Here is a 26296-nt window from a genome sequence, read left to right on the forward strand (position 1 = left end):
TTGGCGGGGTGGTTGCACTCAAAGAGTTGCGGTCAATGGCTCGATGTCAAGTGGAGACCAGTGATGAGTGGCATTCCTCTGGGGTCAGTATTGGGACCAGCGCTGTTTAACATCTTTGTTGGCGACACGCACAGTGGGATCGAGTGCACCATCAGCAAGTTTACTAAACAACACCAAGCTGAATGGTGTGGTCAACATGCTGGAGGGAAGGGATGCCATCCAGCGGGACCTTCACAGGCTTGAGAGGTGGTCCCATGCGAACCTTATGAAGTTCAACAAGGCCAAGCACAAGGTCCTGCACATGGGTCAGGGCAATCCCAAGCACAAATACAGGCTGGGTGGAAAATAGATTGAAAGCAGCCCCGAGGAGGAGGAATTGGGTGTGTTGGTTGATCAGAAGCTCCACGTGACCTGGTAATGTGAGCCTGCAGCCCAGAAAGCCAACAGTATCCTCAGCTGCATCAAAAGAAGTGTGACCAGCAGGTCGAGGGAGGTAATTCTGTCCCTTTAGTCTGCTCTCATGAGACCCCACCTGCAGTACTGCATCTAGATCTGAGGCCCCCAGCATAAGGACATAGATCTGCTGGAGAGATCCAGAGGAGGGCCACAAAAATTAGAGGGATGGAACACCTCTCCTATGAAGAAAGGCTGAGAGAGTTGGGGTTGCTCAGCCTGGAGAAGAGGCTTCAGGGAGACCTTATTGCAGCCTTCTAGTACTTAAAGGGGGTTTATAAGGAAGATGGACAGACTTTTTAGCAGGGCCTGTTGCAACAGGACAAGGGGTAATGCTTTTAAACTAAAAGAGGGTAGATTTAGATGAGATATAAGGAAGATATTCACTATGAAGGTGGTGAAGCACTGCAACAGGTTGCCCAGAGAAGTTGTGGATACTCCATCCCTGGAAGTGTTCAAGGCCAGGCTGGATGGGGGTTTTGGCAATCTGCCCTAGTGGAAGGGGACCTCTAGTGGAAGGTATCCCTGTCCATGGCAGGGGGGTTGGAACTAGATGATCTTTAAGTTCCCTTCCAAACCAAACCATTCTATGATCCTACTTAGAAACATTAAGATGTGTTCCTGGTGAGTTACTTTCCAGACAGCTCGTTGGGAACAAGCTGAAGAAATGCCCTGCTCTAGCAGAAGGTGCCATACTATCCTGGCTATCATCTTTCATGGGGGTCTCTTGGCCCCTTTTCTCTCACAGCAGTGCAGCAGGTCTAGATACAGTCCTCAGCATTTCCCAGCTAACATAGCTCCACGATCCATTCAATTAGGAAGGGTGAGCATGACATCAGTCTACACCATGCAGCCAAGCATCACACCTGTTAACATGACGCAGCCCTCAGATTATGCCACAATTGCGTCTTGTCTAATCGAGGAGCTCCTGGCCAAAATGCTTCATGTGAGTTAGTGATATCAGGGTTTGGGTTTACACTAATTTACACTAATTCTTATTTTAAAAAGCTCATTAATGAAATCACACATTTAGCTAGTGAGTCTAGTTCTGCAACAGTTCTTTCCCACTACATTACATAGAAGAGGCAGTTTAAGGGTTCGTTTCTCACCTTTCTGAGCTTTCTTCAATTCTGCCAGCTCTTCTTCCCCAGCACTGTCTGTGAGCTGTGAGTAGAAAGAGCTCAGATTAGCTGCCTCCCAACAAGATTATAAACACCTGACAAATACCTTCTGCTAGCAAAACCAGTGCACTCTCACCTCTACCACTACCTCACTGGAATCCTTCTTCTCTTCTTTTACTGCCACAAATTTACCCCGTTTTGTCTTCTCCTTCTTGTGCTCCCCCTCCTCCTCAGACCCATCCTCTGTGGTGTTCAAGGTCCTCTTCCGAGTAGTGGAGGCCTATAGGAAGCAAACAAGCTCTAACTATAATTCCAGCATGCTACCAACCAAAACTTTCTTTCAGCCAAGTTAAAAAAAAATAAAAATGCTCAGCATCCAGTATTTTATTTGATAGTTAATTAGTTTTTCCAAAAGATTTTAGCAGGTGCTCCATGATCATGCAAACGCTCACCCCACCACTCCACTTTTTTTTTTTTTCTGGGGAAACAGTCTGGTCTAACAGGAAAAAGAGGAAACAAGCCTTAACAAGGGGTATAGAATGGCATCCTAACCCAAGAGTAAAGAAGTTACCTTGTCCTGCGCAGGGACTACAGTACAAATCCCACGCAACAGAGCAAGACTGGCTATGCAGAATAGTAGGTAAGGAGCTGACAGTTTTCATCCCATCAAGTCTCACCTGTGGGCATTTGACACTGGCAGATTTCTTTAGTGCTGGCACCTTGGCAGCTTTTAGACTGGGTGTCTCACGTGAGCTTTTGGGGTTCTGCAGGACAGCAGGGAGTGGTTTCGTTGTTGTACCTGGTTTGGCAAGAGTTTTTAAAGTGCTGTTAGACTTTCCAGCTGTCACAGTGTGCTGGCATGTCCTTGAAGTGCTGGCCTCCTCCTTGGAGAGCATGCTTGCCAGTTTGGGAGTGCTGATATTTGGCCAAGCTGAAGAGCTCTTTTTCAGCTGACTGATGGACTTGGGAAGAGGTGTAGCTGGTGGCGGTCTGCTGGGAGCATTCTTGATTACATCAGGTAAAGGAGGAGATCGTGGTCGCTGAGGTCTGGTCTGTGACTGGGTGTTCTGAAACAAATGAGGGTACATAGAAAGGACGGAAGAGTCGGGAACTGCTTTTCAGAGCAGCTAAGGATAGCACAGAAGCGTAGAAAGCCTACAGCGGTATACCATTTACCTCCCCTGCAGGCCGTGTGGTCACTTCCAGAGGCAGTTTCTTTAAGTCAGCTTGAGATCGAACTGGAGTGGTTTTCTATTTAAAAAAAAAAAAAAAGAGAAAGGCATCTTTAAAAGCTGTCAGGGCCTGCCTGAACACAGCCCAGCAAACAGTTTTCCAGTTTAAAATCAGCAATTATAAGGAGGTATGTTCTCTGTCCTTCAAGAGACAGCCCTTCATCTGAACACCTGCAGTCACTCCCATTTTCCTAGCAGAAAATGAAATGCAAGCGGAGATGTTTGTTTTCTGTTATTAAAACAACCCCTACCCCATGAATAGCACAGGTGGCATTAGAGGCTGAGACAGGCATGACTCAACATCAGCCATTTGCACTAGGAGGTACCTCAAACCTGCTATGCTTAGCTGGAGACCCCCAGATTCACCTGCAGAGCTTCCAGCTTTTCCTGCTGCTGGCGGATTTTCTCTGTCAGTTGTTTCTGCTTTTCCTCCTGTGATTTCAAGTCTTTCTTCAAAGTTCCCAGTGGTACCTTCTGCTTCTGCTCTGCAGCTTCACATCTAGCACAAGGGGAATGCAAGACAACCTCAGCAACAACAGCAGAACCTGCACTGTCTCATACACACAGCGCTGTCCCCCATATCCTATGCCAAATGCAGCAGTAAAACCACTTTCCTTTCTGCAGTAGCCACAATCTCAGAAACAGTGTTTTTCTCCTTGGGAAACACATATACGATTTAAGGATCAAAAGCATAGTTGTTAAGAAACAAGCCATTTACACTGGGAATTACCAGCTCAGAGCCCAGGAGCTAAACAAAGCTTAGGAACAGCTACAGCTCGTTTTCTATACTGTTTCTGCACTCTGGACTTCTACAGTAATTTTCCTTCCTATCAACTTATGTCTTCATATCAATTCCTCTTTTTATACACTTCCTTTCCATTTAGAAAGGAAATCACAGGTTACTGGTAATAGGGTTAAGACATCGTTTACACAAGCCTTCCAACAGAAGCACTTCACCCTCCTGCCCAAGGCCACAAAATTTTCCTTTGCAATATCCCTCAACTATTTGTTTTTCCCTTCCTGTTCAGCTTATGGCCTACAAAACAGTGGCAAGTAGCCTGCTCCCTCAGGTCCTCTCAGAAGCAGAATCCTGGAAGAGTTCTTGAGAGGGGAGGAAAACACAGTTAGGAAATATATGAAATTGGACTGGCATCACCTTCAAACTTCTGGCTGAACAGCTAGCTATCAGGAGCATTGACAGAGGAAGAAGGGACTGAGGGTTGCCCAGGACTGTCACAGAACTCAGTCACAGACAGACACACCAGGATCAACCCCTTCAGGGCAAAGTCATGCAGGGATGATGTGAGATAGGAAAGCAGTAGTACCAAGACAACTCCTGCACAGCGCAAGAGATCCAGCTGACTCCTACACTGCCTTGGAGCCAAGCCATGAAAAACGTCCTGCGAGTGTGAATCTTACAGATAGAGGGAACACCCCACTCTCATTTTGGATCACACAGAGCTCTAAGAGGCTGATGAAAGACTATTTTATCAAGATCTCTGATCCTGAACCTGCCAACTGATGCGATATCCCCTAGTCTGCAAGATGCAAAGATCTGTGATCGTCTTTGTCAGTGGAAAGGAGCACAAACAGCACAAACAACTCCAACAGTTTCTCCATCAGCCTCTTCTCAGCTGAAGCACTGCAGGGGGGTTTTTCATAGCATGATTACTTCTTCAGCTAAGAAAGTATCTGTCATCACTGCAAAATGACTGCCTAACACCAAAGCTGCAATTCCTGAAGATAAAGCTGAACAAGTGGCACCATACGCAAGTTTCCCAGCAGAGAAATGCCATCTCCTATGCCATTGCATGGATTGAGGCTGAAAACATTGTTAAGATGTATCTTACAGCACAAGAAAGTATGTCATGGAAGTGCTAGTTAGTTCTGCCGACAGGAAAAAATTAAGAGTACTCATGACATTCGAAACTACAGATTGCATCACTGGAGGCAGCAAGTCAGAAAAATGTAATTATCTTTGTACCCAGAATAGTCTGCAGCTCAGCACCAAGACTTTGGTGACACTCATGGAGCTCTGAGCCAAAGAGTCATCTTCAGCTGGTGTTTCAGCCACGAGTCCAAACACCATTTAGGACCCAACTGGATTTTAGGTAGGAAAAGGGAGGAGAGCGAGCCTGACACTGAAGTGTGACACAGACACGCTGCCTTCTCCGGTACAATGGTGCCACTTAGTGCTGACCCCAACACAGACCATGTCATCAGAAGCAGAGATGAAGAAGAGCATTCAGCTCCCATGATCCAGGACAATGTGCCACCAGCAGAAACTGAGCTGTAGGTGAACAAATCAGAAGGGTGGGGAACAGCTCAGTGCCAATAGTGGACACAATGCAGGCAGACAATGTCGAGACAGCCAAAACCACCACATGGTCTTCTAATGCCAGGAGAGAACATCAACTCTGACAGTGGTACATCTTCAACTTGGCTGGATGAGATTCTGCACAGATCCTCATGGCACACAAGCTGGAGGCCCACCACACATGGTGGCAACAGCAGTGCTTCCCAAATCCTCAGTCCTCCCTCAGACAGTACAAATACCTGGTATGGAACAGCTGGGGCACATGGTCAAGACACAGAGATGAAGGTGTCCAAACCCATGGCACAAGGACACAGCAAGAAACATCAGGCAGTAGAGCACTTGGAAGGGAAGTTCAGAAGTGCAGTGACTACAAGGAACCCCTGTTTTCTATGAGCACCAACCAAACCAGAGGAATGCTAGTGCAACTTCTGTAGAAAACCTTCTGCCTTGTGTAAAAGGACACAACTGCACTCACTGTTGGAAAACACATGTGAGCCTACTGAATCAAAAAATATTCTAGAGTTATTTATCCTCCCAGAGTAAGACTCCCAAGATCCATTTTGAAGAAGCTGCAATGACCAGAAGTTTGGATCACCTGTCCAAAGCACATCACCTGCCCTTTCCCACCTCCCTGAAAGGGAAATGTGGGACAACACCACGTGTGCACATACTGCGGAGGCACTGTAACTCGCTCCAACCAACGTCCCTTCATGTTCTCACATGAAATGCAGCCAAACCCCTCCAAATTTTCAAGGTATTGCAAATTCAAAATTTAAACTTTCATTAGTAAATCAAGTTGCTGTTAGGTTACATGACAAAAAAGCTCATCTGTACATACACAAAAGAGCACAAAGATAACGGCAGGTGAGGGAACTCGAGTAACACCCTTCCCTGGCTACTCCGAGGCCATCCCAGGAGCCACCAGCCCACCCAAGGCCCATTCCCACAAGCTCAGAGGCTCAATGGCAGTTCAGGGGATGCAAATTTGGTACTTAGAGGAACAGATACTCTGTTTGGCCTCCTGCTAGGGCTGTCCCAGGGCAGCCTCTGCCCCAGTCAATGGGAGCAGCTCTCCAAAGCATCATTTGGACCTATGGGAGGAACCAAAAGCAGGTAAGGAAGGGGTTGAGATTATTTGGGGAAGAACAAACATGGGAAAACAGAAAAAAAAGGCTAAAAAGGGCCAGTTGTACATAAACAGTTGGCTGGTCAGCACACTAAATTCCATTTCTAATTATTTTCCTGGGCAAGGGGCTCTATTTTGCATGCACATGTGTGTATGGGGGTCTGAGTGCCAGCAGCTGGAGTGGGACCACCAGTTGCAGGGGCCTGTGTGCCTGCATGTCACCAGTTGCAGTGATTGCAGGCATGCACATGAACATGTCATTCACAGCAAATGTCAGGCCAGAGGAGCCAGTGAGGAGGTGGCCTGGGAGCAAGGGGAAGGGGTGTCTAAAGGTGAGCCTGCAGGAGCTGACTACTGGAGGGACCAGGGAGTCCTGCCCAACTGCTTGAGACTGGTGTAGGGGTGTAGGCAGAACTGTGGATTCCTCTAGGCAGGAGGCACCTGGAAGGAACAAGGATCCAGATCCACTATGGGATGAAAAGCATGCCCAAGGTGAGACACTGGGAGGTCTGCAGTGTATGTTATCTGTGTCCGCATGTACTCCTCACTCCCTGTGGCTGCAGGCCTCAGGGTTCATCTATCCCCATGCAAGTAACCAGAGGGACAGGATCCAGAGGTCAGACAAAGATATATTTCCACTAGTGATCCTTCATCCTGATCAGCCGAGGAGAGAGAAAAGGATGAGGCTGCTGGTGCGGTTTGCATGAGTACTGCATGTGTGGCCAGATGTGCATACATGCATGATCTATCTGTGTTTGTGTGTGTGTCTACCAGCAACATACTCCCAGCCTCACTACTGCTTCCACCTTGGGGGCTAGAGGTGTGGCAGCCTCTTCTAAGGCTTGCAGATTTGGCCCTGCCCCAGCATTTTAGTTGGAGGACATCCTCAGCACAACTGCACTGTGTAGTTCTGCACCAGGGCACAAACACACGGAGCAGTAGGGAAGTTAGCATCAGTATTCTTCTGACGACAGGTGCCAAAAGGAAGAAGCCAGAAAAATCAATACTTTGCAAATATCAACATTTCTTTGTAGCCTTTTCAGCCACATATGTTAAAGTTTTTATTCCAATTAAAAGTTACCACCTGGATTCATCCCCTTTGTCTTTAAGCACTGAGCCAAGGCATCTGAATTACAGCTGAGCAGCTTCTCTTGTTATACAACAAAGACAAAAATCAGCTTCTAGCAGTTTCTTTCTCCACAGAGAAGCAGCTGCCTACAGCAATCATCTTCCTCATTCAAATAAATGACTAGATTCTAACTAACTGTGAAACACACTGCTGGTAAATGAATCAATGTAGTGCTCCCTCAAGTGTGCAAAACTTCATTCTTGGGCTCACTGCAACTCAGAGGTGTTGCTGCAGTTTGCGTGTCTAATGGGTTGGAGCTGTAACAGCAAGACAGACAATTGCAGAGACCCCACTGAACACGTATCACTCCCAGCCTGCGCTTATGACTGTTCTTCAACTGCTATCTATGCTACCTACATTAAAATTAACACATACAAACCAAGGCTACAATCAGATTTCCAGTGGCAGTGCAGAAAAACCATAAAGGAATTTCATTTCACCAAATCACTGGTTAAGGTTGGAGGGGCCTCTTGAGGTCATTTGGTCAAACTCCCTGTTCAAGCAGGACCACTCAGAACTGGTTGCCCAGGACATTCTCCTGGAATATCTCCAAGGATGGAGACTGCACAACCTCCCTGGCTACCTGTGCCAGGGCTCAGTCACCCTCACAGGGAAAAAGTGTTTCCTGATGTTCAAAGGGAACCTCCTGTGTTCCAGTTTGTGTCCATTACCTCTAGTCCTGTCACTGGGCACCACTGAGAAAAGCCAGGCTCTGTCCTCTTTGCAGCCTGCCTTCAGGTATTTATACACATTCATGAGATCCCCTTGAGCTTTCTCTGCTCCAGGCTGAACAGCATATACTGGTGCCTGGGGTTGTTCCTCCCCAGGGGCAGGACTTTGCACTTCTCCTGGTTGAACCTCATGAACTTGGCCCATTTCTCCAGCCTGTTCAGGTCCCTCTGGATGGATGCACAACTCTGGCTTATCAGCCACTCCTCCCAGTTTGGGATCATCTACAAACTTGCTGAGCATGCACTCTGCAATTTGTACATTGCACAAATGCCCATTGTGTCAGTTCCAAATACATATGTCATCACTACTTTTTCACATACTTAAAGGTATAGAATTACTGCCTACCCCTCCAATTGTTGTCAAAGAACAGATGACCAGCAAAAAAACCCCAAAACCATGCAGATAAGGCACACTGCAGAAGAGTCTTCTTATTAACTGATTCTTACCTGTCTTGCTCAGGATCAGGGTTCATAGAGCATACCCAGCTATCAGGGTAATTCTTCTCCACTGAACTCAGCTGGAATGGGAGAGTCCGCCATTTCAGACATACATCTGTTAGACAAACACTTTGCAAGTCAGAAATAGAAAGCCTGAGCCACAAAATAATTTTTTTCCATAGCATTTCTTAAGTCCATTTATTGCCCAAGGACCACACCAATTTCCAAAGTATATCCAGTGTCAATAAGACTAGTGGCCAAAAAAAGTGAGACAGCCACAGGACATACTGAGTCAATTCTTGCTTCATGCTCACAAAATGACAGGAAGACGACCTCAAATCTTGTACAAGGCATCTGTAATAAGAATCTGATGAAGCCTCGCATCAACCAATACTAGAGGACCTCACATTCACTGCTGCAATGACAGCATGTACAAACCAAACTGAACAGCCAGTCCTGAAATCACTGTTCATCTCAGAAGTCAGGCTGTCTCTTACTGGTATCAACACAAGTCAAGAGATTTACCCACTAAAAAAAATAAATTATAATAATCTAATAAATTTTAGATGAACCAGGAAAACAGATTTGGCTTCCAGAGCATTGCTGGCCTACCAGGAAATCAACACCTTAAAAAAAATAAATCAAGTTTTGCCAACGAAATGCAAACATTCTTAAATCATGCTCTGGAAGGATGTCAACAGCAGGGGACAAGAAGAATGACGGAAAAGCCCCTCCTCTTTGGGAGGAACTTGGAAAGGACTGAGAAAATCGACAAGGCAGAAGACCCTAACAAAATAATTCCAAACGACTGGCCTCACATTACTTGCTACATTCTCATCCCAAAGTCCTGGGGGGAAAATTAGGTCGAGGGATTTTCGTGTCCCTCTACCAACAAAGTGGCTGTGTTGAGATCTCCCTTGCACTAAATTTGAAAGTCGACTGCAAATGGTTCCCTTCTGTGCTCACACCTAGTACCAATTAGCAGGCCATCAGAATACAAATGTGCATCAGAATACAAATTACTTGGCCACTTTCCATTGCCTACAGGGAAGTTTCAGATCTTATCCTAGCACTGGGATGGGTGACTTTGACCAGTTCCAGTTCATGTGACATTTTAAGCCCATTCTCAACACTGTTACTGGCCACACCTGCCATATCCTATAAGGGCACATGAAGAACATCACAGTTAATAAACCGTGCAGGAAAGGAACTTTATGCCAAGATGTCCAAGTGTACTATCAAGTGCAGACAAAGGCAACTCACAGACGGAGACAAGTCTTACAAGGGGATAATGTTAGAGAAGCTCATGTCAAATCCCCTACCCATTTAGCAGATCCCCAGCTGCAACCAGGAGACCTCCCCTACCCCTTCCTCAGGGAGGACCAGCCTCCTAATTGTAGCCTGGTCAGACGCACCGCACTGTATTGTGGTAGGGATCTCCATGGCTCTCCGGCGTTTGTAGCGCAGTTCACCAGATGGAGGCTGGTTCCAGTTTGCTGACAAATAACCAAATTCATCCCAGAACTTGATGATACCTCTCTGGGCTGGAAAACAAACAAGCCCCTCTCAGTATGGAGCCATTACCACAACAATCATCACCTGCACTCTTGGCTGCCCTCCCCCTTATCTGCCTTCCAGCCACCAATGTTTCCCCTTCCAGACCCTGGTAATTGTGAAGCTTCATTACCTATAGCAACATCCTTCCAATACTGAGCCAAATGCTCTCCCATGGCCTTCAGCAAGTGTCGATACTCTTTGGCATCAGCAAAGTCTTGTTTATTATGGGTTGGCTCCAGAACCAAATAGGGTACATCCACCACACCTACCACTCCACCACATGCCCTGGAAGGAGGACACACAGTCACAAACATCATTAAACTACCAGGTCAATGTTCAGAGAAACAATACTGAAAATAGCAGGTTACACACACACACACTCACTCACCCACCCACTCATTCCTGCAGCAGTACTGGTTTTGATTTATCAGCTTTCTAAATCAGACTCAAGCCAGCATGCAAAAAGTAAGATGGGTCAAATATTTGTGTTTACTTTCAAGACCTATTCTCCCTGTCCCTAGAATGAGGCAGTATTGCTACCAGTATTCATCAGCCCCAAATGCCAGCATCGAGCACAAAAGCCTGATACTACTGCAGATATGACCAGAATCTGTTTAGAGAAGCCTCTATCAAGAAACCAGGGAAATATTGGGCAATATTAAATACAATTAATTTGTCAGAATCCAAACTAAAGGCTGACAAAATGAGTAAGCCTCATGCTCACAAAGAATAATTAATGCAGAACAAGGTTATTGCACAGCCTAAGTTATATGTAGGAACATGTCAGGCTTAAGCAAAAAGATGGCTGAAAAATCTCCAAGAACTCACATGCCACCCTCGAGCTGCGGGCCCACCTTCTCATACATCTTTATCAGTCGACTGCAGTTATAAATGAACATGCCATCCAATTCACGCTGCTCAATATTCACACCAAAGATAAAATTCAGTTCTTTGGGTTCCTTCAGTGCCCTGTAAAAGAATGGAACAGAGCCTCAGACATGTTGAAAATAAAACTAATTACTTGCTGTCATTAGACAGAGGGTATGGAAATGCAGCACTTTTGAGCATTATGGGTTTACTAACCTGTAGTCGGCTATTTCTAAAAAACACAAAGCATTTGTTGAATGTGCACTATAACTAAACATGAACAAAATTACAAAACCTTTGCAATACAAACACCAATTTAGGCTGGAGAGTATTTGTTTGCATAATTTCATTATTCATTTGGGTATGTTTTCTCATTCAGGAATGGATTCTGGTTTTTATTTCAGATCTGCTTGTTCAAAAAAATTACAGTTAACTAGTTTTAGAAAAGTACTGTTAGGTACAGACTGGTCCTTTCCAATGTTATTTTGGTTTGCATTTTCCTGATGTAGATCTCTATGCTAGATAAAGCATAGAAATTAAGATTTGTATACAAAACTACAGTCTTGATATTCAGATTCTGGGAAAGTTCTTATAAGTTTTACAATGCTATTACTCTAAGTTCGAAAGCCGAAAGATACAACACAGAGCCCAAGCAGAGCTTTTTATCTGGAAATGACAGGATAGCAATTTGCGTGATTTCTACTTTATCTATGCAGTAGATGACTTCAACAGAAGTTGGCCTCAAGTACATTTGTGAGCACATTCAGATTTCTAAATCTGAATCTTTGATATCAGGAATTGTATCTCCTGCGATGCAGAAAGCCTCAAGAGATTTAGGTGTCTCTGCATTATAAATCAAAGAAAATCCCCGTGTCTCACAAACAGAACTATTGCTCTTTAGCAAACTAAATTAAATATGCTCCACAGCTTCCATTAAATCCATGCTTCAGATTTTTCATAATGAGGATCCTCCATTTCAGGCTGAAGGTATCACCAAACGTGAGGTCCAAACTTCTAACTATTGCAAGGCACAGTCTATATCACTGTCCTACCCACTGCTCTCATTTTGACCTCTCCTACTTCCCTCCTCACATCAAATTCTTAGCACTTACATGCTTTATCCCAATTAAGAATTTGACTTCTCCTTAAGTGATTAGTTGAAGATAGTGGAACTCTAAAATTATCTGTTTACTGTCTACTAATATCAGATATTAAAAGAACCTGAGCTGTGCATGCATGAGCAAGCACTGCACAATAGTAATCCACAGATATAAAATGTAGGTCTGTCTTAACAGTAAAGCATCTCAAAATAAATGCCTGAAATAAATTCATTTCATGTTCATTCTCTGTTTAAAGCTGTCCTCTTCCCCACACGGATGTATAGGTACCCTGTAACACACAGTCTTTTAAAACAGATGATTCTAAAATAAGTTACTTAGGAAAACACCTGGAATAACAGCTTTCAGTAATTTTAATCCTAAACCTTTGCCAACAGGTGTTTTGAACACTTCCAACATAGAAGTTGGGTTAGAATGTCACCCTTTTGGTCTCAGCTCATCCAGGTGGACAACTGTGATTTGAGAGCATGAGTAGGTGTGGCAAAACATCCATTTCAGGGATTAATTTTCTTTTTCTAACTTCTGGAAAAGGATGTAGAGCCTTAAATTTCAATTAACAAGGCACACTCACCTACAAAATAGGAAGGGCGGCTCCTCATTTTTATCAGAAAGGACAGGAAGTCAAATTATCATCCAAACCATGGAAAAAAATCAAGTGGTGGGACAAAAGCCCAGGATTTTATTACTAGGACTTGGCAACCAGGAAGCATTTCTTTCATTGATGCACCCAGCACCCGAGAAGCAGCAGAAAACTGTCCTAGGACATTCTCTATAAGTCAAGAGTTTTCTGAGAGCCTACAGAAATTGTTTCGTACAGAAGGTTTCCTATTATACACATTTTTCAGGAATTTCTTCTCTTTTCTGGAAAAAGCACAAAACTATGGGAAAGCCTGACTCTCTGAACTGTCTCTGATCACTGGTGACAAATGCAGGGACACAGAGAAAATCATATACCTGTCCAGAGCTGGCTGAGCACCCAGCAGGTCTTGCCTGGAAACGCATATGGGTCACATCTGTACAGAAATCCAGACAAAAGGCCTTTTCTTCTGCTGTTGGTTAGCTGTCCCATACATCTATTCTCCTCATCATCACATATTTAAAACCTGACTAAAGATAACCTTTTGACGTATCTACGATTGTGGTATTCTTCCAAACCAGCTGGTTTACATTTTGTGGCCTACAAACCTTCTTAAACAGAGAGAACTGCTGAAGAAAACTTGGGAGTTTCTCATTACTGACTAGTCAGTAAAGGGCACAGCAAAGCTAGTTTCAAACAAACTTGTATTGTCCAAGTTCTTTCTTTGTTGTTCAGCTTTTTAGAAGGAAGCATTTTTTCCATTGGCAGGAAGGCCAGAAGACCATTCACAAAATTTTACTTTGTGCACTAATGTCATCAAAACCAAGAATTAAAAGACAAGCTGTACATGGAAAAGTACACGGAAGCTGAAGAAACAGCTTCTCCCAAGAGTTTCTGCAATCTTCAGATCACAACTCTAGTACTTTTAAACCTTACTTATTTATTTATTTTTAGTGTCTTATGATGCATTAGACCTAACTCTGGCAACAAGTCTCAGATAGTTCTGACCTAAGCAGCCATGTAAACTAGCATGCAGAACAACTAGGTGGGAACAGAGGCTTGGTAGATACAAATCCCTAACTTTCTCAGACTCAGCATTTGTTTTAAGAGCATTTGTTTCTGGTTGCAACTTCATTTGTGAAATGCGCATGACAAATGTGAAAAAAACCTGTATACAAGAGTGCCATTGATGTACTCGCAGGAATATTTAAAAGTTAATTGCAACCAGAGCTAAGTTAGAATGATGTCGTGGGATTTCACAGCACTGACTATAACAGAACTCAACAAGTTTTTAGAAAACATCTCTACAACTCCAAACACCATTTCGCTGTAACTTGCTAACATTTGTTTGCCTCCTTGAATCTTACCTGCAGATGAAAAAGAGTGGAAAAAAGCTGACATGAAAACCAGGTAAACATCTACAGAAAACAAGCCCAATCCAAAGATATCTTTCAGCAAGTAAGAGGGGAATAGCAGAAGCAACTAGAACAGCAAACTTTAAACAGCCAAGATGCCCACAGATATTTAAGCTTTGAGCCGAACTGCTCCCTTCACCACACGAGCAAAGTAGGAGAGACTTCTGAGCACATGGAGCGAACAGCCTGGGAAAATCAGAGCTTTGAACCACCTTGCACTCACCGCTGCTTTGCATCCTTGATCCTTCTCTTGACCTCAGCTTCCCGGCGCATGGTTAGTGCTGAATTTTGAACTTGACGTAGAGTCACCTGCAAACAGGCATCACACTAAAACTGCTGCTGTGAAATTCATGAAGTTAACTCACTTCTATTTCTTCCTCCCTCCGGAAGATCTCAGAAATGTTTTAAATGTAAAGAATTCACGAACAGTAGAGGGCGACAGCACACCTTTACATTTAAGGCAGCACTTGCTGCTGGGCTGTTTAAGCAGCTACACAGTTGCCTGGAGGAAAATACCTAAACGTAACTAAAAGTCTAAGGTAACTAAAACCAGAGAGTAATGGAAGCGCAGGGTAACAGTCAGGGTACTTGGATACTGTTGTTTCCACTAGATGCCAATAGAAAGTACAGTGATTTTAAGCTAGTGTCACTTGCTGACCCACCTGGCATCCCCACAAGCCCTCCTCCCACCCAGCAGCAGGCTGGATCTCAGTCTTGCGTCCTCAAGAGCCACAGCCCCACTGGGAGGAAGCTAAGAACCCCTCTCCAAAAGCCCCTGCACAAATGCTTTGGAGCCAACTGCACAGGCAGGGAGCGGAACAGCTGAAAAGCACCCAATTTTACTTCTATTCAAATAGCCTCTGCAGAAGAGGCCAGGGGAACGTGAGGTGATACCAAAGCAAGCGCCTGGGGGCCTAGGGTTGCCTTCCCATTCAGGATACATTGGAGGTTGTGGGCAGGGGAACATCAGCACACTTCCCACTTGGGCTCGAAACCACATGTAGATGTTGAAGGATGTCCAGTGGTGATGAGACCACAGAGCTGCCTGAACGCTGCTGCCAACTCACCACCGACTGAAGTCACCACCTGCTTAATCTACACACCGGGTGCTGACCAGCCAGCACGGCTCCAAAGCCAGCGTGGCTCCAAAGCCAGTGCTGTTCCACTCTGAACTGCTCCTCAGTGCCTAAAATGCGATGCGCTGCCAAAGCATAAGGCTCACCCTACACTCCCGCTGCTAAAGCATAAGGCTCACCCTAGACTCCCGTGTGAGATCCCCTCCTAGGCGCAGCTCAAGGGCACGGGCTTTACTCTCTGCCTCACGAGCCTTCTCCTCCGCTGAAACACAAACAGGGAAAAGGATAATGTCAACCACCCAGTACAGACAGCATATCGTAAGTCATTCACCTGAGGAGACCTATTGCCAGATAGTCTGCTGAAATGACACGTACAAGGGTACAAAGGTAACACAAAAAGGTACAAAATAAAACCTTACATATGAGAGCACCACCAATATGCCATCTTAAACTTGCTCAGAGGTCACAGTCAACACTGGCATAACAGCAGGGTTAAACTCTGCAAAAGCATGTTTACAGGAAGGATCCATGAGGAAGTTAGTGAGGAACCGGAAAGAGTAAGGATGCAAGTGGCCTTGCCTGCTCTACCCAGAAGCATGAAGGCAGAGAAGGGCTCTCACAAAATGAAGACTGATTTCAAGCTTGAAAAGGAGTTACAAAGAGGCAGTGTTCTTGCAGACATGAAGGAAAAGACTACTCTCAGAAATGCTTTTATCTTTGATAATTGCTGAATTTTGCCTGGAAAAAAGACAAATCTGTGATACACACAAAATAGGACAGAGTGTTCTGAAAACCTACCATTACATCTGATCTTTGCATGCACAAAGTTTACCACTTAAAAGAAACTCCCCTTTTTGCTTCTCTCCCAGACTACCCACAAGACTGCGTGGCAATAGGTACATATCACCTTCATATTGCCTAAGATTCATTCAATAAATGTCGTTTTCAGCCAAGAGATCCCTTCCTAAAATTAAGACACAAGATGCTTTGGTAAATTAGCACCATGTACCTTGCAACTGCATGCTCTCCATGCAAAAGCACATTGGCTACAACCCTCTCACATTCCCTTTCAGGTCAGAAGCCTGTTCTGGTCACAGCTGTACAAGCACTAGTACAAGAACACCTATAACAGGAAACAACAGTGGAGGAGTGACCTTGCCTAAGATTTACAGAGGATGAGGTAAGCAAGAAGATGACAGGATAGCAATTGCCTCCTAGAGATTACCAAGCACCTCTCCAAAAAGCAGCACTCAGTTGCCAGCCAGAAGGAATCCAGATGCTGTAGCCAGTGTTTGATAACCGGTATCCACCATCCTCCATGCCACAGTCAGCATTACTTGCTGAAATGGACTTTTTTGTGTGTGCAGATATGGGAATGCAAATAGGCACAGTCAACTTACTTAGACCATTACAATAAAAATCACCTTTCATTTTACACCTGAGTTTTGTTCCACTAATTCCCGCAGAAGTACATTCTGAGGTTCACAGCAGCTTACCAAGCAGGTCATGGCAGAACTGCACTTGTGTGACTGACTTCATCATGGAGAAACAGCTTGGCTAAACGTGAAAACACAGGAGTTTGGAGACTGCTTAGAACACTTGGTCCATTTAAATCAAAGCTTGTACAGTAGAAGCTGGTGGGCTAAAAGCAACTGCGTCTATAGGGAAGAACACAGCGGTGACCCATAAGGGCACAGGTCAAACCTGCTCCACTAATGCAATGACAACTGAGAAGGCATGGCTGACAGGGAACAATTCAGTTTTGAGTCTGAGTTGAGGCCTTAATGGGCAAAAATGCATAAGGACAACAAGCATACAGCAACTAGAATACGCATTTGCATCCTCCCAGGGAACAAGCAGCACGGCATACCCATGGTGCTGCCAAGCAAGTCACTGGACACACTAAAATACTCTGGACTAATATCCAGTGCAGCACACAGCTGTTAATGACTTTCAGTATTGGACACCCACATAACTCCTCACCTTTTCTGTTTGTTTGCTTTTCAAACTTTTTAAGAGGATTTCTTGAAACTAGGCAATAGCAATACCGAGATGCCAAAGTGCAGTATTCAGTCTTGGTTCAGAAAAACAAAGCAAGCAGCTGACGGTTTTTCACAGCTACCTTGCCCAAGGATGGTACTTTTTTCCTGGGTCCATCTGCTTACTTAGGGATCTGGATGCTACAGCCTACGGCATGATGCAGGAAGTCAGCTCCCAGGGAACGAAGAGTGGCTTTTCCCCATCTTTAACATACGTATGTTTTCACTGCTGAGCCATGGCTCTTTTTGGATATGCCAAAGCCATATCACCAATAGCCATAGCTGCCCAAACATCTTTTTTTCTTTTTTCCTTCCCCCCCATAGCTATTTTTTGGTTATCATAAGTTTTGGTTCAACGAGCTCATAAGCTACTTCCAGACACTCATCAATCCCTCAGAGTTCTACAGCACGATGGATTCCAACGCATCTTTGGCAGGCAGCCACAGCATACTAGAACTGCAGTTAGCTCAGCTGAGACCCACAATTTCTCGCAATGCACCCTTAGTTTTGAAAGAGAAAACTGCAAATCATTCCCTGCTGAAGATCCCTTGTAGCAGCGGAGTACATCCTCAAGAGAAAACGTATGCTGGAGATGACGAGAAATTAATCTTTTCTATCAATAGCAAATCAAGGTAACTTGGTTGTTATAGATTAAATTCATTTTCCTAGAAGCAAAGAAATGAGATCTGTGACATTGAAGCTGACGTTAATGCTAAAAGACTGGTTTTAGTCCTGGAGGTTTCATGTGATCAGATCTTGCAGAAAACACGCTGAGGTCTGTCATGAGTTTTCACCACCATGTTCAAAGCCCTCTGCTTAGCAGCCACCTCACCACCAGAGGCAGTGGGCTAGCTTTGGTGATGAAAATGAGTTTACATTTCTGTGCCAATGGTGTATGTTCTTAACATCGGGACACCAAATGGCAGTATTCTTGTGTCAAGACGCTAAAGCTCACCTTTTAAACATCATGAAGGCCTCATGGACTGCTGCAAGAAAGAAGCCTCTCTGAAGCATGCTATTTGCACCTGCTTGAAGGCAATGAAAGTGAGCTGAACACCTGCTTTGGCTGTAGGACTCAATCTAAAAATTAAGTTAATCTGTGAGGATTAAGGCACAGGATAAGGTCTACTTAAACTTCATAGTTTCAAGTCTATCTTGTTAGGCTGTACTTCATAAAGGAGGAATAGGGAACACAGCAATTAACACAATTTCTTTTTGCTGCTTTGCTTTGGGCAGGACCAAATCACACTGCCCTTAATGACTCTGCACAAGCGGAACGTGGCATCGTCACTTGCGTAATCTGACCTGCACACACACGCACACTTGTCTAGAGCAGCTCTTACACAGGAAGAAAGGACACACACCTCTGATTTATGAAGTTGATTTATGAAACCTACCAGAAGCTATAGGACAACATGTCTTACAACTTCCAAGATTCCTCCTTCATTACAGCACTTCCCCATCAGGGGTTAGGTTTTTTTTATGTTATGTTTTATGTTTAACATATTTCTATGTTAAATTTGTGGAAGGTTAAGTTACATGCTATATTTATACACTTATGTAATTTCTATATGCTGAATATCCAATAGTGTGAAATTTTGTTTCTCCTGAGGACTTAATAGGAACAGAAGACTAGATGGACAAAAGGTATGTCTTGAAGCGGGGGGAGGGGGGAACAACAAGAAACAAACCAGGACTCCCTTGTACACCCAGATCAATCACTTTACATGAAGTGACAGAATAAAAAAAAAACCCTATTTTTTGAACAATTGCCTCAACAGGGAAGGAGCAGAAGGAGAGCAGAACCAAAAGCTAATGATATGCAAAAGGTGAGAGCAGAACTGCAGGGTAACAGGGTGGCAGCTTAGCCAGGCTTCGGATGGAGCAAGGGCAGACAGTTGTGATTCCAAGGGTTATTCTGTACATGTATCTCCCAGAAGAACTAGTCTTAGGGAAAAATGTACGTTCCTTCCATTGCATGGAAATCAGTCTGGGTCATCTGTAGTCACTGTAATAACTAATTTCCCGAGAAACCATAATGATCAAGGAAGCAAGCAATTTCAGGTCATATCTAGCAAGGCAGCCTCTTTCAGTCTTTTCCTTCACTGCAGCAAAAATCAAGATGCATGCATACCCTGACGACTCACCTATCCTCGCCATGTGCTCTGCTTTCTTCACCTCTTGCTCTGCACGGGTCTTGAAACGGTTTGAAGTATATTTGTACATCCTGTAATGATCAAAACTTATTAATCAGCAAACTTAGCAGTAAGGTCAAATCAAGATTTCATGACTGTATGAGAAAATAAGGTCTCCACATGCTACTCTACTCTTCTCAATAGATTCAATAAATGGAGAAGGAGGTTTACCTCCTCAAAAACCTCCCATTACAGATAAATAACCTGTCCTTTCTTATGCAAACAGCTGTCCATAGGTGCAGTTTGACAGCGCCCTTCTCCAGGCAGGGCTAGCTCAAAGCCTCTAAGTGGCAGAGCAACTCTCTGAATGGAGCTTCAAGTTTCAGCTCTAAAGTTTCAGAGTATTTCTGTGTGCTACACATCTGACTCACAACCTTGTAAATTGTGCTTGATTTGCAGGGGCTTGTTTCACCCTCCCTATGTCGTAACATGCCAAATGCAGATCACAATCTAACTAACTACTGCAGAGTGAAAGAGGCAGGAGTGTGTAAGAGCCAGAAGCTTGTGAGTACACATAAACCTCTGTGCAGAGGTATGTAATTGGGGAAGAGGAGATGACACCAGGAAGGATGATCAGAGCCTGCAGAAACTCAAACCGCCTTAAGACACAAGGTTTTGGATGTATCAAGAGGAAAATCCCATCCCAAATAACTTTTTATGAAAAAATAAACCTCTCCAGCATTTACCCAAAGCAAAAGCCAGTAGAAATGCTGTTTTAACAGAGAGAGGCAGAAACCTTACATAAGGATGTAAGGTTTGACTGACCAACTTATTAATGTAGGAGGAACCACACTTAGATCCCAATGAAAGATGACATACCCCCAAATGGCAGATAATCTATCAGGATCCACGAGAAATCACCTTGCACAGATGAAAAATTTCATTTAGGCGAGCACACGTGGATGTCGACACTGATGTCAGAAGTAGTCTCACCAACAGAAATCCCTTGTTCCCAAATCCAGTAAATTCACACCACAAGCATGGGCCACTTAAATACATTTCTGCATTTGCTAAACTCATTTTTTGCTATTCATGAGGATCTCCTCACTGAGGAAAAAGCAGGCAGGTGCTAACTCATCCAGAAATCACCCAATCACCATGTTAGGAGATGCAGAGTCAGGTTTTTGGTGGCACCATCTCCTCAAATCTACCTAAGAGCAATTAAGGGCAAATCAAGCTACCTGAGGTCAAGAGAGAGAACACATTCTGAAAACCAGACTGCTTTCAACATGTTGGTATAATTAAATTACCTCATCCACATCCTGCCTGACTTTCCAGGGAAGGAGGGGCTGGGGGGTAGGCCAGGGGAAAGAGAGAAGCAGGGTAGCAGGATGAAGCTGAATTATCTCAACAGTAGATAACTGGAGCGCCTTCGTGAAGGAACACCCTTGAATATGGTCTGGCTACTTCTATCTGCATGGCCCGTGCTGCTAAATGAGCTCAAACAGTTACTGCAGGAAGGAACAGATGGAAGCAACCCTTCAGGAGACACAAGCCATTCCCAGGGAAGCTGGTACTCTGGTATTACACCTTATACTGGTGAAGGATCTGCACAAAAACAGCCTGCCCCTGCCACCAGGATGTTAACAGGTTCCAGAAAGGTATGGAGAAGCCTTTACCCACAGAAACACAGCTTCCAGAAAGAGCAGATGACAAAAGGAAAACAAGTGTCCTGCTCAGGAGACAAGTTGTTATTTCTGACGAAGAACAGTGCAACAGCTGCAAAATCTCAATTTTCAGTAAAGGCACTTACCCTAAAGCCCACGATAGATTTCCATTCTTTGTTCTCTTAACATCAACACATTAACCTGCAGACAAGCCACTGTATGAACTTTTCCTTCAGAGATGAAGATTACCATTGCTGAGCAGTTACAATTTGAATTCTCCCTTCTAGAACTGCAACTATTCCCCAAAACCAATGAAAAGCAGATACAGAATTGGTGATAGGGACCCAGAACAGCTACTGTCTAAATTGTCTAAAAACACAGTCTCTTTTCAACAGAAAAGAGTCCTATGGTATAGAATAAAATCCTCATACCCATCCCCAGCCATCTACTACTGACCACTTGAAAAAGAAGATACTGAGGCAGATGAACATCTGGGTAACCTGGTCCACGTTATATTATCATGACAACGCCAGCACCATCCCATAGTAATGGCATCGTGTCTCTGAGTCTCACAAGAAGCTGATCTCTGATGAGACAAAAAACCTGTGCCTCGGTCCTCTGCTTTCTCTCCATAGTACTTTGTTGGACTGCGGCACAAGAGGAAGCAGCACGTGGCACTCACATGTAAGTAAAACGCAGTTAGAAATTCAGAGGTTCTCTACCCAGCAAATCAGGATTTACAGTGGCAAGTCAAGCTGCACCTACCGACTGCCTTCTACAATGAAATGACTGCCTTGGTCAACAAGGGGAGAGCAGTGGATGTAATCTGCCTTGACTTCAGTCAAGTTTCTGATACCATTCCACACATTTCCATTTAAGAAGCTGAGGAAGTACAAGCTTGACAGACAGACCATGCTGTAAGCTGAAAATGGGTCAGGCTCTCAGGGCAGCAATCAGTGGCATGACATCAGACTGTGGTTAGTAAAAGTATGCAACAGGTTGATTAGTAGGCCTATATTAATGAAACTACTGCAATCTGAAATGCAATATTAAAACAATCTGCAAATATTCTATAGAATTACTACTATTTTATTAAGAAAAATCATGTTAAGGTATCTAGAATGCAGCCTATGTGCTCTCAGGGACAGAACACCACTGTTACCTCAAGCAGACTTAAATACTGGTTTTCTTTTCCCTTCCCATCCTCATAACCTTTTCCAGTCCCTGTTAAGCCAACTGGCAGCACACCTCAGCTCACTTTCAATTTTTTTGTTTAAGGGAATTTAAAAGGAACATGGGGAAAGGTTATTTCCCAATCTCTATTCAAACCTAGATCAGTTACACATAAAAGTTAATTTTCAAAGCAACGGTTTCAAAGTGCTAAGTCTAGTTTTCTTTTCAGTAATAATTCTAACACTGACCATATGTATTTTCTTGCCCCACTTAAAAACAGTTATGCAGCAGTTTTGTATGGATATGGCATTTTGAACAATCGGTATCTTCATTTCTTTGATTGCTCTGAAAAGGAGCCAAATTGCACAAATTACGGGATTTTCAAAGGCATTAGATTTTCCACTGTCTACCTCTTTTTCCATGATGTCAACACCACATCCCATTCTCTTATGATCTCTTTCTGTGGCTTTAACATGGAATTATGCAGGATATGCATGGAGAGCAAAATGCTAAACCTTTTCTGTAAGGCAACTCCAAAATGTCGCACATGTCTGTAGACACTGGGTCCGCCACTTACCTTGGCTTGTACAGGCAGCATGAAAGTCGTTTGGTTTGTACTTTGTGTCCATTTATGAAGATCCTCATTCTAGGATCAATATAAAGCACAGCAGCATAGGCACGGAAGGAGCGACGCTCAGGTTTCCTGCAAGAGAGGGATGCTTACACAGACTGAGCAGTTTGTTCAGCATTTCCTTGTAGGAATACCAGCAGACATTCTCCCAGTCTGATCCGTGTACCCCGAAGATGACTCCATCAATTCAAACCCTCAGTAATCAGGGTCTCTTTAGTCAGAGTGCTCATCTTGGAGTCTCCTTCAGTCTGCATTCTGCTTTCTCTTTTCTTAACAGTTTTTTCTCCTTCATTCCCTTCCAACTAAGATGAACCATAACATACTACTGTCACAGAGACTCCTCCTCTATCCAAACCAAATGAACAAGTTTCTCCATGGACAAAACTTTGTAAGATCCTTATTTCCCAATAAACTTCTACCCAGGAGCCAAGTGACCAACAGAAGCACCTCCCCACACTGCTCTGCACTACTCCTGATGTATTTCAAGCACCTATGGCAGGATTCACACCTCATGCAACTGTAACTGTTATCACCTCAGCTCATAGCCATCTACTTCAAAACATGCCAAAGAGACAACCTTCAGCAAGAAAGCTAGGTAAAAGAAAAGGCCTTTCTATTTTAATTACCGTGCAGCTACATTGTGAGGCTTTTTTTTTTTTAATGTTTTTTCTACCTATGTCCTCTACAGAGGTTTTTCTCTTGAGCTGTATATTTTAAAAAACATTACAAAACACTGATGCACATAGTACTGTAGCTTGAAAAGGATATTTTGAATACAGCTGGATAACAAAGGTCAAACCTATAAACTGGACCATTTAACACTGTGTGCCTCACTGTAGAGACATACAGTCAGGAGTACGGTCTGTCAGAAACTACACTGATCACACACAGAAATGGTATCACAAGGTCAGGAGGAGGAAGCTCCTTCCAGTGACCAGTATAATCACGGAAGCTCACCAGCAGGCATTAAAGAAACTGAGAAGCATATTAGATCCCTGGAGGTCCCCAAGGAGTTTGCTGCACCTGTGTACTCAATAACATCAAGCTAATACGTACAGAAATAGCTAGGTTTACAGTGTTTGAAACTGTATTTCTACAGGCAATTCAAGCACATCAAGGAAGAACCATGTAACCTCATAAAAAATGTAAAGCTCGCTAGGTGTGCCCATGGAGATCTGAGATTTAGTCAAGCATTTGGCTCAGTTATGCTCAGTTTTTCCTTTTCAGGCTACAAGTGAACAACTCAGCAAACACTCAGCTCTCCCTGAGCAGGGCCCTCTGCTCCTCCAGCTGCCCTCTGAGCACATCCTTTTTCCTCCTCCTGCAGGGAAGTCCAGGAGCTGCCAGAAAGACGTGGTAGTATGTCCCACTTGCACATGTACCATTCGCTCGTGGAGGCCAATTTGTGCAGTGCCTCACATTTTGCCAGGGTTCATTTAATCACAAAACTGAACATCAGTTTGAGAGCAACACAGATTTGTGACCAGCTGTCATTCTGATGAAGACATCTTTGATGAGTGTAGAAAAAAATCAAGCCTATAGCTTAGGGCTCCTTTGTTTTAAGGCACTTAAAGAAGGGCATTGAGTTTGCTGCTTTGACTAAGCTGAGACAAGCCAATGCAGGCATTCACACCAAACACAACCATAACACCTGCCAGCCATTTACACACATGAACCCTGAAGTGCTAAAGAAAAAACTAAAGAAATCCTGAATTCTCCAATTCACCATAGAAAGAGCAGCTTTAAAAAAAATGCATGCACACAGTATATAGCCAAACCCTACACATAATTTGATCAGAGCCCAAGGGCCTGTACACCCATCACACTTACGTTCCCTCTGGGGGTGTTTCGGCCATCTGAATGTCTCGGGGGTCAGAAGTCACATCCAGCTCTGGCTCTCCATTATCCATTAGTTTGAGGTTAAAGATGATCACCAGGGTGCCTGAGCAAGTAACAAGTTGATCAGGTGAATCCCAGCCAAACTCCAAATACCTCGCCAGTGACCAGCACTGTCCATACATACCTTTCTCGCCATGGATCTTATTAAACTGCTCCATCACTTCCTGTTCTGATTTGAAAGGGGAATACTTGTAAATTAGTTCCGTCTCAATAGCAAACTTCTCTGTGTTGTCAGTCACAGGCTCCCGGCTTCGTGCATTCCAGGTGGGCAGGGGAACGATGACCTGCAAATTGCATCACACTGAGTGATTCAAGCTCACCCAGTCCAGTCAGTCGCTTCTGCAGATCACAGCCGAGTGACTTACCCCTTCTGACAGCCCCCTAAATCATGGCAAGAGTCCTTCCTAGCATTTCAGTGGTTTGCATGTCTCAAATGCTCGAGGACTCCTTTTTGCCAGTCTCTTGAGTTGCCTTCCTACAACATCTAGTCTTAGACTGAACTATTCCCAAGTAACCAGTATGGTACTGGCTACTCGCACACTCAATGCCTTTTTTCCCCCTCCTCTTATAACAATTTTCATAGTACTAAAAAAAAACCCCAAAATTTGCTTCTTTAAAAATGTCAACCTCTGTGCTTAACTTCTCTCTTGAACTGAAATACCCTTCACTCATATTGATCCTGATGTCACTCATTATTTTTCTAGGATTCTAGCAAAGTTATTCGTTTTTTCTGCATTTAAAACAAAAACACAGCTAGAATTATAGACTGCAGCTGCCTATCAAGGACAGTGAATCACATCCTCACTTTAGAATTGAGCCAATCAAGTGAAAATCTCTGGCTCCAGAGCTGCTGTGGGAACTACATCACTGTTCCCAACTTGCTTCAGCCATCAGCTGGCCACTAGGCAAGCATTTGCTCCCTCAACAGCTTCTTTGTTGAGCGCCCTCCACTAATCACACTGGAAAATTATTTCTTAGATACTATCCCAGTGCAAAGTTAAAAATTTTCATTATTAGCCTTGCCTGGAAAATACTTGTGCTTGAGCACAAAAATACTTCCATGCTAAGAGTCTGGATACAGATCAACAATGCTGGAATCTATTAAGACATAGAAGTTTTCAATAGCTAGAACCACACTGACCTTTTATTTAAAAAAAAGATAGAAGAGACATGTCTGGAGTTTATGACCTGCAGGTAGGAACTTCAATCACACCTTTAGTTCTCTACAGAAAATCAAATCACAGCAATAAATATAAATAGATCTCAAACCCAAATTTTGTGGGAAAAGGAAAATGCAAGAAGTCTGGGCATGCCCTGAACTCAGCATAAGCAACTTTAAGTGACTGAAACAAATCCTTCAAGCTATCTGTGGGTTAGAGACAGACCTCTCAAACAATTAAATCCAAACGAGAAAAAGACTTTGATGACTTCGCAGAACCGCTACCAGTGTAGCGCCAAGAGAAAACCATGCACTGATCCAACCAGAGTGGCAACCAACATTCACAGACTCTTCTCCTGTGAGAGCTGGGGAAATCCAGAAGAGACAGCATTTACCGTATTCATATAACCATAGAATCTTTGGGTTGGAAGGAACC

At 43.9% G+C, this 26296-nt stretch overlaps 1 protein-coding gene across 1 annotated transcript in view; it reads right to left on the reverse strand.

The window, feature by feature from the left end:
* MORC2 (MORC family CW-type zinc finger 2) overlaps positions 1-24985 on the reverse strand; it is a gene marked incomplete at its 5' end in the record, with an annotated part of 29993 nt that extends 5008 nt beyond the window's left edge. The window contains 15 exons of the mRNA XM_010286371.1: positions 1563-1617; positions 1711-1854; positions 2252-2641; positions 2751-2825; positions 3173-3305; positions 8557-8662; positions 9963-10091; positions 10235-10389; positions 10933-11073; positions 14305-14390; positions 15337-15419; positions 19344-19423; positions 22749-22874; positions 24633-24744; positions 24826-24985. Of these exons, the coding sequence (XP_010284673.1) occupies positions 1563-1617; positions 1711-1854; positions 2252-2641; positions 2751-2825; positions 3173-3305; positions 8557-8662; positions 9963-10091; positions 10235-10389; positions 10933-11073; positions 14305-14390; positions 15337-15419; positions 19344-19423; positions 22749-22874; positions 24633-24744; positions 24826-24985 (1975 nt within the window). The remainder of the gene's footprint in view (positions 1-1562; positions 1618-1710; positions 1855-2251; positions 2642-2750; positions 2826-3172; positions 3306-8556; positions 8663-9962; positions 10092-10234; positions 10390-10932; positions 11074-14304; positions 14391-15336; positions 15420-19343; positions 19424-22748; positions 22875-24632; positions 24745-24825) is intronic.
* Between the last annotated feature and the right edge of the window lie 1311 nt (positions 24986-26296).

The sequence above is a fragment of the Phaethon lepturus genome, unplaced genomic scaffold (assembly GCF_000687285.1).
Source record: "Phaethon lepturus isolate BGI_N335 unplaced genomic scaffold, ASM68728v1 scaffold14234, whole genome shotgun sequence".
NCBI lineage: Eukaryota > Metazoa > Chordata > Aves > Phaethontiformes > Phaethontidae > Phaethon > Phaethon lepturus.